Source organism: Eucyclogobius newberryi, unplaced genomic scaffold, assembly GCF_026437365.1.
Source record: "Eucyclogobius newberryi isolate DKJ021-1_F unplaced genomic scaffold, fEucNew1.0.hap1 SCAF_1, whole genome shotgun sequence".
Taxonomy (NCBI): domain Eukaryota; kingdom Metazoa; phylum Chordata; class Actinopteri; order Gobiiformes; family Gobiidae; genus Eucyclogobius; species Eucyclogobius newberryi.
The window spans coordinates 39,055,352-39,066,395 of record NW_027315723.1 but is presented as its reverse complement, the minus strand read 5'-3'; the positions used below and the strand labels follow the sequence as shown (position 1 = coordinate 39,066,395).

The following is an 11,044-nucleotide window of genomic DNA, read 5'->3' as shown; positions in this document are numbered from 1 at the left end:
AAGTATTTGGAAGAGGACACCACAAGTTTCTGTTATTGTTTATCTACAGCTTTTTTAATTATGTATTTACTACTCTAATTTGCATATCTCCATAACAACAATTACGACAACCATTTTGTTCTACAAGGTAATATTGAAATCTTTGTTTTGATGTTTAACAAAATGAATGCTTTTTGCTCATTTATTTGACATTCTATTGACTTTTTGTGCGACGCTTCGACCTCAAACCAAGACTTTTTCAGGCTCATTTGAACTTTTTTTGATCAATTGCCATAATATTGTCTGAATAATTTAATTTGGATCTTTTTTTTAAAGTTGACATGTTGTCAATATGGCAATTCCTTCTTCTATGCACATGGCAGTGGTTATAATGCTGTGACTGGCTGAAGTTTATCTGCTGCTGTTTCTACCATGAATAATGTATTCATTTCTGTAGCGTTCTGTTTGAAAGGACCATTAGTATTTAATGTATTGACAACTCTGTCAATACATTAAATACAAATATAAAGTGAAGTGAATCTCGTGGTTTGCTTTTTTGCCGCACTTGTGTCAAACTCACCGCTGAATGTGCACCATTTTAGAGCCAAGACAAGACATGTAACGACTCGGTGTTAAACAGTTAGGCCTGTGGTAATGAAGACACATTTTATTTAGACTGTATTTTGTGTTAAACTAGGAATGTGTTAAACCCAAGCAACAGATTCAAATGTATGATGATAATTAAATGGTTAAAGAAATGTATTTAAACGTGTACATTTTTTGTCCTCACCTCAACCTCAAATACTTTTTGCAACAAATATTTTCGTATTTAAATATATATTTTCTAATACCAGTGTTTGTACTGTTAGTGAAATCCAAATCTAAGTAGTAATACATATTTACGCAGCTTAAAAACAACAAAAACTTTCACTTATGTTTATTTTTGATGAAATGCTGGAGTTTTGGTCACTCCATGTTTTACACTTTGGGACAAATGAAAATACACAGTGGTAAACAATATCCTCTGAAGAGTCAGGTTTTTACAGCATGCAATGGCTTTATAGAGTAGATATGTACAACTTTATTCACACAAAAGTATCTTTACTGCCAAGGCGTGAGTGACAAGTAGTGATTTCTTAAAGGTGAGACACATTAAAGGTCCCGTCTTCGTTTGCCAAATCTACTTTTTGTTGACATCAGAAACATACCTGGAGTTGTTTTTTGTTTCATTCACACATTTATTTATCAGTAATCTTGAATAGTCGACAAATCGAGCTCCTTTGTGTTTTTAAACTGCACCTTAACCAAACTTGCTTGGCTCTCATTATCTAGGACGTTTTGAACAACAAATGTACATAAATGAAAGAATATACAACTCCATATATGCCTTCGATGATAAACAACAGAAAGCAGAACAGAAATGGTCTATTTCTGCGTAAGACATCTCCTTTAAGTTCGTTTGTAAAAGTACAGTCACGATGTATCCAACACAATAAACCACTCACATCCAAATACATACACAAAAAACAACTTCCATCACGTTGAGTGTGAAGACATGAACGTGGCCCGAGAGGCACAGAATAAATACGGTCACTGACGAGTTACCAGCAGGCGTTTTATTATTATTCAAAGAGCATGTCCTCGTCAGCATCCTCCGCTAGCATGTTAGCCGGCTCCGCGATGGGGCCTAGCTTAGCCAAACGTGCAGCGATCTCCAGCTCCGTCCTCTCCCTCAGCTGCTTCTTCTTCTCCTGGATCTTCTTCAGCCTGGACACAAAGGGTTAAGTGAGTAGACTGTAGTCGTAAATAAAAGTTAAAACGTGCACTCTGTAACTTTGTAGCACAGGTAACATCTTGAATAAAAAGTGCTCCAGTGATGAATAATTTGGTTTATCGATGATCGCGATTATTCAGGCCACAATATAATCGGTAGGACTAAAAATAATAATAACCGTGACCAGTGTAGGAACAGGAAAAAGTCACTTCAATCAAGCTTTACTCTAAAAAGGTAGACATTTGAAGTGACTTTATTGTTCAGAAAGTTTGATTTCATAAAGCGGATCACATGTTGAGACAAAGGAATGAAGGAAAATGAAGGATTTCTCTGCAGTTTGGTCATGCTGTTAATAATCGTGAATAATTAGTTAAGTTTCTTCTCACAATACAAAACTGATATCGTGACATGGCACTTTATTCCCCGGGTTTGGAGCAGGTCCCGAGCTCCTGGTTTCAGAGACCGTAAGGACGAGCGATCCATTTACTTTTAAAAATGATTATTATTTTGTTTATTTGTTTACGCAAATAATAAATATGGATTATTCACGCTGAGGGAAAATGTGTGACGACAATGAACAGATGAAGATTAAAAGGGGAATACTGAATTTAGAGCCAATATTTGTTGATGTTGATATGATAATTTGCAGTTAAAGCAGAGCCGTTTCCCCCCTATTGTTTGTTTTATTTGATTTGAGAAACCTAAAGTTACTAATGTACCACGGTTCTATAACAGCCAGAGTCAACACAGTGAATCATCTTTGTGTGAAATAGAACTACAAAGAAACAGACACAACTTTAAAACACACAAAGGCCACACATGAGTTTCTGGAATTCCACCAGCGACCTTCTTAAAGGGGATGTAGTACACAAAATCGACCTTTAGAACGTTATAATCAAAAAGTCTCCTTAATTGGGTTCGTTCTGAAGGCCTTTGAAGAGGCTGAAGCTCGTCTTTCGGGCTCGAAACGGTGTCAAATATATAACATACCTGTAAAACTCCTCTCGCTCTCGCTCGTCCAGCTCTGTGATGATGTAGGTCAGTGTGCGGTCGATCCTGGGAATAATCACTGCGAAGAGACGCCACAAGTTAAGTGTTGCCTTTCGCTACCGTCAGTGAAGTATTATAAGTATTAAATTCAAGTACCGTGTTCGATAGCATTCACACGTCGGTTGGTTATCTTTATAGCCTCATCCAGAGTCACAAAGGAGGTCTGCGAAGTAAACGCACAGCAATTCATTATGTTAAAAAGGGAATTGTTGTATGAAACATTGTCTGATTTAAATTGCTTATGTTGCCTAAATAAATAAACTAAAAGTATATTGTGATATTATGCGGGTTAGGGTTAGCAATAATAAACTAAACATTATTGCACAGTATATTGCGTTATTGGCTAAAAGCAATAATAAACTAAAACATATTGCACAGTATATTGTGATATTGGCCAAGCAATAATAAACTAAAAATCTACCCTAAGATTACAAAAAGGAAAAATAGCATGATGTGGGATCTTTAAACGCACACAAGCCCTTGAGGTGAAAATGTCATCCTATTCATGACGGAGCTCTTTCTTTTCCAAATGTTAAAAAAATTCACCTATTTCGAGCAATTTGCCGGTCATAAAAAAGAGCGCCCCCTACCTGTAAAGAGGCCAACTCTACGAGCAGCTCCACGGCCCGAGCATAGTTCCTCTTCAATCGTGAAAGCTGCTCTCCTCCTCGGGCCAAACCAGTCAACTCGTAACCTACAAACACAAACAGGTGAAGTTGTATCAGGACGCTACTGAAAAGGTTTCGATGTTCCTGTAAGGAGGCGAGACTTACTGTCCCCTCCCTCCTGGTAGTGCTCGAAAACAGGCAGAGTGACACCTGCAAAATAAAAATAAAAAGTGTTAAAAATGAATTAATAGGTGAAAATGTCATTTAAAATTCCGACCTGCAACGTTGTCCTTCTTGGCTCGGACTTTCACTTGGGCTTTGTTGACGTTCTGGATAATAGTAGTGCTGAGGAGAAAGTCGCTCGATTACAAATTAATTTTGCAATCGTCACATGATAAAAAGAAAGAAAAAAAAGCTGCTAGTCAAGGCCATTTGAAGCCTGTACAAAAGACTCTGTAGAACCCGTTTTGTCTTGTTTGTTTGCTGTCATTTCAGCTCAGTTGATGTTTACATGTATTTGTAGTTTGTGGAATGTCCAATAGAGGGCGCTCCAGCCTTTGCATGATAGAGTGCCTTGAGATTCCTTTCCGCTTTGATCTCATGTGCTTTGAAGATAAGGACACATAAGTAGCGGTACAAGTCCACCGAATAAACTAATGACAAACGACAAAGTCTGAGGAATAAAGTCTGGCGGTAATGCAACACTTGGATGCCAACCGCCATAAAACAACAACAACAACAACAACTAATGTCAAAAGAATAAAGTCTGAAAAATAAAAGCCTAAAGTAAAAGTGAGGGAATAAAGTCTGGCGGTAATGTAACGCTTGGATACCAGCCGCCATAAAACATCAAAGAAGTAGAATCATTCAATTTGTTTATTCGAGCGATTCGATCAATCAGATCAGGGATAAGAGAAGAATCAGAGAAGGAGAAAGAAAAGACGCAATCTTTTATTGATATTACAAAGTCGAAAGATCAGCCTGATTAAGGTGAGTGGACTTTAAAAACACAGAGGAGCACTTTAACATTGCCAGTAAATGCTCCTTTTCAGTTGGCTGCCAAAGTCATTAAAAGTAACACAAAAAATGTGTGTCCTGTCCATTTTGAAGTGCAATATCACAATAAACGATAATGAGACTTTTTATACATACAATATCATAAAAAAGATGAGCAGCAATAAATTTAGCACAACTTAACACTTAAGTGATTAGTGAGAGTCGACAGTGAGTCATAGAAGTTCTTTCATTCTCTACAGCAGTGTTTTCCAATCATGGCACTTGGAATGATTTCAGATTTCAAAAGAAGGTGATATTTAATATTATCTGAAATAAAAATGTAATAGTAGAAAATGTAGCATATTTCTGAAGGATTTTGGACATAAATATAATTAAAAGAAGAAAATATAATAGTAATATGATTTATCAGCTTAAAACCTTTAGTTTAAAGACATGAAAAATATTTGCCTCCAAAAATATTGTTCTTTCTATCTTGGACAATAAGAATTCGGGGCCTTCCTAAACGTTCCCAGTGAAGTACACTGGACCTCCACAGACATGTGAAGTCGCTCACCTGAAGTCTCCAGCTGCAAACTTGGCCTCTGCCAAAGAGAACGCAGCCTCCCTCATCACTTCTCCCATTTTGGTCTTGGTCTGAGAAAAGATTCAAACACTTTACACTATGCGTATATACTAATAAAGACACACTTATTTTGAGATAGAACTGAAACAGTTGAAGGACAAAGTAAACCAATGGGGAGTTTAATTTAATCTTGAGATAAATGTTAAGTTACTTACTTCGATGATTTTGCGTAGAATCTGGCGGAATCGCATGGAGAGAGCGTCAGATTTCTTCTTGAGCAGATTCCGTCCTGTTTGAGCCCCTTTCAGACGAGCCTTCATAATGGTCTGAGCCCTGAAGACAGCAATAAGTATTATAGCAAACTGTACTGGAAACACTCCAAAGTCAATCCGGAAGAGTGTATTTAGTTTATTTCTTGTCTGTCCGTCATCGTTGCCTCAATAACCTGAGCTAATACTTAAACCATAATGACGAGGGAATACTGTTAAAACATAGTTAAAAGTCAATGTTACATAATATGTTGCCTTCAAAAATAAAATCAATAGTAACAACAAGACATTAAAAGTATTAAGTAATCAAGAAATAGGACTGCTAGCAATTGTGACAAGTTGACAATTAAAATAATTAAGATTGTATTTTGCTAATCATTCTAAAACACAACCTTTTTAACAAACGCATCATCGTTCATGTTTTTAAAAAATCTGACTTTCATCAATAATATACTTAACATCCTCCAGTCACCGTGGGTTTTTAAAAATCTCAATGCACATTAGACATAATTGTTTGACTGACATAATGGTTAGTAGCAGTCTTTCATAGACATGTCTGTTCCCATCCAAGAACCTGAGTCAATTCTTATTTTCTATGTATTTAGGCCTAACTATAACTTTAGAAGTAGATTTTGTTCATGTATAGCATGTAAACAATATGATTTAAGACTGTATCATGTTTAACCTCCACACTCTGACAGCTCACTGCAGGCTGACAGCTATCACATGATTAAATGTGGGCTGTTCCTCTTTTATTAGTTATTAGATTGTTGTACAAAAGACCAGAGGACTAACAATGAAATATAAAGGCAACAAATACGCTGATTGCAATACACTGCGTAGTCTTACGTGCACGATGTAGTTATAAAGAGTGTGTTAGCATTGAGCTAACCAGAAGCTTACATTCTAGAGGGGAATACGTCGATCCTTTCTTTCCCAGACATCTTCTTGTCCTTTGGTCGGAGATAACGTTCTTGGGAACAATAACAGCTATAAAGTCGAACACTATAACTTCAGACTTACTCCTAACATAGAAAACTAAACCCGCATCAAACTGATATTTCTGTGTCTGTGCGGGATTAGAAGCATATATGGAGGATGGTCGTGATGTGTCCGACTCACTCCGCGATGATCAGCTGGTGTGGTCATGTGACTGACTGAAGAAGGCTACTGCGCATGCACCGTACGCTCGACTCCAACGATCTTTTCCGGGTCGCAGAATTAGCAGCACACCCATGAACGTGAGCTAACGGGCCTGAAATCTGCCTCTAAAAGACTCATCAAACACGCCAAAACACCCGACAAGTGACAACACGGAGGGTTCTACTGTGAAGACACCGGACTTTATGACTCAGGTGAGTTTGGGTGGTGTGATGCTGAAGTTTTCAGTGCTCGGTGTTAGCCGTGGAGCTAAATGCTAACGCCGCGGCAGCACTGCATGTGCCGCATGTGAGGCTGAGCTGAAGCCGGTCTGAGCGCTTCATGGAGCAAAAAAAAATCATAATTTTAACTGTTTGACTTGGCATATTGACATCTAGATCAAACATTACTATGATAATAGTTCTCGTACGCAGATGAAACGTAGTAACATTTCGTTCAAGCGTTAATTGATGAGGAGCCTCTTTCTGCTGAATTGCATCATCCCATTCATTGCACTAAAATGTCCCTAAAATGATTGACTGTACATAGGTTCTGTCACTGTCAGCCTGCTAGTTTCCACTAGCATGAGGGTTTCCATTTGTCTTATGACAGAAATTTGATTTCTTGTCTAAGCTTTGGGTCCAAGTAAAACCCTTTGTCAACAGTGCAATAAAGATGTGACAAAGGTTTGTAAACAAATGCATTTTAAAAGTGAAGTGCACAATGTTGCACTTTCAATGGGGATAAACCATATAATATAATGTGAAAATAAAGTTGGTTTCGGCAGAGAACCAGGACAGCTGCTTCTAAGTGTTATCAGAACACGAGTAGAAAACATTAACAGATATTATTTGTTTAAACATGTAATTACACTTGAAACCTAGAAATCTAGATTCAACCGGACAAACTGTACTACTGACCCATATTACTTATTCACTTTATCCACAGACTATATACTATACAAATGCAGGGTTGCACGGTGGCAGAGTGGTTAGAGTTCTAGTTGTTCCCCTCCCAAGGCCCAAAGTCATTGGGATAGGCTCCGATCAGTCGCGACCCCTAACGAGAACAAGCAGTGGGGGGAAATTAATATGCAAATGCACAATTCCCCTGTTTGTTTTCGCACATTTAAATCCAGAGACTTTAATAGAGGAATGGAAATATTTGTAGCTTAATGTAATAAAATCATTCATATTGTGTTTGGTTATACTTTATAATAACTACACTTTTAATAGCCTAAAGTAAGACTTAATTCAAATTGAACAAATGCTTCATTAAGAATGATTAAGGCTCAGTATTGCTTTTATTAAATAATCATTGTTAATTATTATTATTATTTCATTAACATAATTTCCTGTGAACATTGTTTAATCTGATTCTCCATATCAAAGTCGCCCTTCAAGGCAACTGTTGTTGAGCAAGAAAATAATAAATTGTTTCCTCTAAAGTCTGACCTCATGTTTTTACTGACAGAAGATCGACTGTGGACCTCTCGATTCAAAACCCCAAATAATTGACTATTCTGCACGACTCGTACGGTTGATCTTTCTAATAATTGCCCAGCCCTATAATAAACAATTTGTTGATGAATGAAGTCTTTGTTCATGCTCTACTATGACAGGAATAAGTGTAGTTATTTTAAAGTGTTTGACATATAGTCTTAATATTATTTTTTGATTGTTTAGTTATAAGCCAGAATCGAAAGTAATTAAATTAAACAAACACAAGTTAAATTTATTATAGTAAAATCTATTCCACTCATTGATCTCTGAAATATTTTTTTTTGCAAATTTAAAAGTCAAGTCAAATTTAGTAAATAAAAAGTTTGTTCTCATCTTTTAAACATTTTCATATTCAGACTAATCTGGAGACCAATCAATTTAATGTTCCTGCAGGATAATCAAAAGTAGTATGTGATGATATAAATACACTGAAACTGTAATATTGATCAAGTGTAATCTATAGTGATTGTGTTTGCAGCGATGCCGGGGCTCAGCTGTCGGTTCTACCAGCATCGTTTCCCAGAGGTGGAGGATGTGGTGATGGTGAATGTGCGCTCCATCGCGGAGATGGGCGCATACGTCAGCCTGCTGGAGTACAACAACATCGAGGGCATGATCCTCCTAAGTGAGCTGTCCAGGAGACGTATCCGCTCCATCAACAAGCTCATCCGCATTGGCCGCAACGAGTGTGTGGTGGTCATCAGGGTGGACAAAGAAAAGGGTAAGAACTACTCGATCCAATGAGATGTTTGATTTAAAAAAATGTATTATTGTTCTCCGTTTTGAGGTCCACGGGTCTAGAACACTTTGTTTGGGCCGAGTTTATGACTTCATCCTGGTTAAGATGATGTTTTAGTGCTGCTTTAGTCCTGTCCTGGATGTATCTGTTTTGTTTTGCACTTGTTTTTCCATTATTAGTTGCTGTCTATTTTCATAAATCTTTCCTGTTTTCTTTTGTTTAAGGATACATTGATTTATCAAAAAGAAGAGTGTCTCCAGAGGAGGCCATCAAGTGTGAAGATAAATTTACAAAATCTAAAACCGTAAGTATTCATATTTTATTTTGTTATTCCATATGATTGCAGTTGACATCCAACCCCACAAAACACATAGCTTTAGTGGTTCACTTTGTAGAGCTTGTGCAACATGGATAAAGAGTTTTCAAAGAGTTAAAGTTAAAAAATTAGCTAAATGAAATTGCATTAAAAAATGCAAACATTCATTTTGAAAGCGTTTAATATACACATTCTCAACATGGCTAATATTTGAAGTTGCTTTCAAATTAATCTAAAATGCTGCACAAAATGTCAAAGGTTTTAAATAAGTATTTAAGTTTTACAATTTACAAATCATAACTGCCTTGTACGTTCAATTCTTGGTCAGCATCCGACTAGTATTCTAAATGTTGGCTAAAACAGATGACCGTGTTGCCGATGGGGGGTTTATATCTCTGAAACACTCTGACTGTACTTGTCCGTGTGTCGCAGGTGTACAGTATCCTGCGGCACGTGGCTGAGGTGCTGGAGTACAGTAAAGACGAGCAGCTGGAGAGTCTGTACCAGCGCACGGCCTGGGTGTTCGACGAGAAGTACAAGAGGCCTGGATATGGAGCCTACGATGTCTTCAAACAGGCTGTGTCGTAAGTGCTGTTTGTTACTATCACTTCAAAACTGAAAGAGATGGAGGCGGAGTTTGTTACTGCACTAGCACTTTAGAGCTTTGGTGTGTTTGTTTTTTCTGGCACTGATTTAATCGTACGTTCTAGTCTTAGTTTACTTTTGATTAGATATGATCACCAATTGTTTCATTCATGGGCTCATTTTAGCTTAGTACTATGTTTTGTAAAACATTAAAGGTGCAATGTGTAACTTTTCTGATGGAGGATCTGATCTGCCACCATGGAGATGTAATTGCTTAGCCTGGAATGTTCCACAGTATGGTATTAGACTCCTCTATGGAGACAAGCAGGTGACCTCATCAGATAGTCACAGGTTGGGGGTCTTCTTTATAAAGCGTCTGTACATGACTTTCTAGTTTATGAGCTATAAAAACACAACTTGATATGGAAATGAGCGATCTGGTCCAAAAAAGTTTATAAATGTGAGAACAATTAGCCAACTGAGTTTTTGTTTTGTTTTTTGAGGCAATAATCACCCCTGCTACAAATAAAAGATACACATAGTTAAATGCCATTTTGGAGTTGAGTTACAAAACTCATGGTAAGCATTGATCAATTATCAATTGATTTCATAAAAGCTGATTCACCATTTTAGAGGAACAGGAAGTCATGTGCCCTGGACCACGATTTGGACAGATTAAAGAAGTGTTTTATATCATATTATTTAATACATGTTTAAAGCACTAATACGATTACTCTAAAGGCCTACATCGTTTAGTTGTAGCATTAAACCAGGGGTGTCCAAACTGTGGCCCGGGGGCCAAATGTGTCCCTCAGACCAATTTTTGTCTGCCAGGTTTGCCCAAACAACAACTTCTTACTGTAAAATTGGAAAAATTCAAACCTGTTTATGTAATACCAACCTAATATGATTGTTCCAAGTCTTATTAAAGGTGTGGAGGTGCATCAAAACTATGTCAAATGCAACATTTTGAATGGTTCACTTCATTGTCTGGTTGTTTGTGGCCCTCTGCTCTGTAATCAAAATGTGGCCCTCGGTGAAAAAGGTTTGGACACCCCTGCATTAAACGGTTATTTACTGTTGAGTGCTGGGTAGCTCTGAGTATTGTACATAAATCATGTTATTAAGTATGCTCCATTTATCTAATGTCTGCAGTGCCCAACACATTTGAATGCATTCATTATTTAGGAGATGATGATGTTTGATAACGAGTGTGTGTGTCGTCCTCGCGCAGAGACCCTTCGATCCTGGACGGGCTGGAGCTGTCCGAGGAGGAGAGGGCCGTGCTCATCGACAACATCAACAGGAGGCTCACCCCACAGGCCGTCAAGATCCGAGCAGGTACCACCACCCAACCGCCGCTGTGGCACCTCAAACGTTTACAATCCCAATCAATGACGTTTCTCATCCCAGGCACTCGCAAATCTAATAACTAAATGTGTGTTGCAGATATTGAAGTGGCCTGCTATGGTTACGAGGGCATTGATGCAGTGAAGGAAGCTT

At 37.7% G+C, this 11,044-nt stretch overlaps 2 protein-coding genes across 2 annotated transcripts in view; one reads left to right on the top strand and one right to left on the bottom strand.

Moving 5' to 3' along the window:
* Window positions 1-1,011: 1,011 nt before the first annotated feature.
* Window positions 1,012-6,394, bottom strand: atp6v1d (ATPase H+ transporting V1 subunit D). Its single transcript, XM_072446027.1, has 9 exons — window positions 6,163-6,394; window positions 5,206-5,323; window positions 4,982-5,061; window positions 3,689-3,756; window positions 3,577-3,621; window positions 3,394-3,497; window positions 2,900-2,966; window positions 2,744-2,822; window positions 1,012-1,746 (listed from the first exon to the last, which is right to left on the bottom strand). Exons 1-9 carry the CDS (start codon window positions 6,201-6,203, stop codon window positions 1,602-1,604), a joined length of 747 nt encoding a protein of 248 aa, XP_072302128.1. The 5' UTR covers window positions 6,204-6,394; the 3' UTR covers window positions 1,012-1,601.
* Window positions 6,395-6,401: 7 nt separating this feature from the next.
* The window catches only part of eif2s1b (eukaryotic translation initiation factor 2, subunit 1 alpha b), a 6,364-nt gene continuing 1,721 nt past the window's right edge, over window positions 6,402-11,044 (top strand). Inside the window, exons 1-6 of the mRNA XM_072446016.1 lie at window positions 6,402-6,614; window positions 8,380-8,622; window positions 8,865-8,944; window positions 9,389-9,540; window positions 10,776-10,882; window positions 10,991-11,044. The exon at window positions 10,991-11,044 is cut by the window's right edge and continues 44 nt beyond it. Of these exons, the coding sequence (XP_072302117.1) occupies window positions 8,382-8,622; window positions 8,865-8,944; window positions 9,389-9,540; window positions 10,776-10,882; window positions 10,991-11,044 (634 nt within the window). The 5' untranslated portion in view covers window positions 6,402-6,614; window positions 8,380-8,381. The remainder of the gene's footprint in view (window positions 6,615-8,379; window positions 8,623-8,864; window positions 8,945-9,388; window positions 9,541-10,775; window positions 10,883-10,990) is intronic.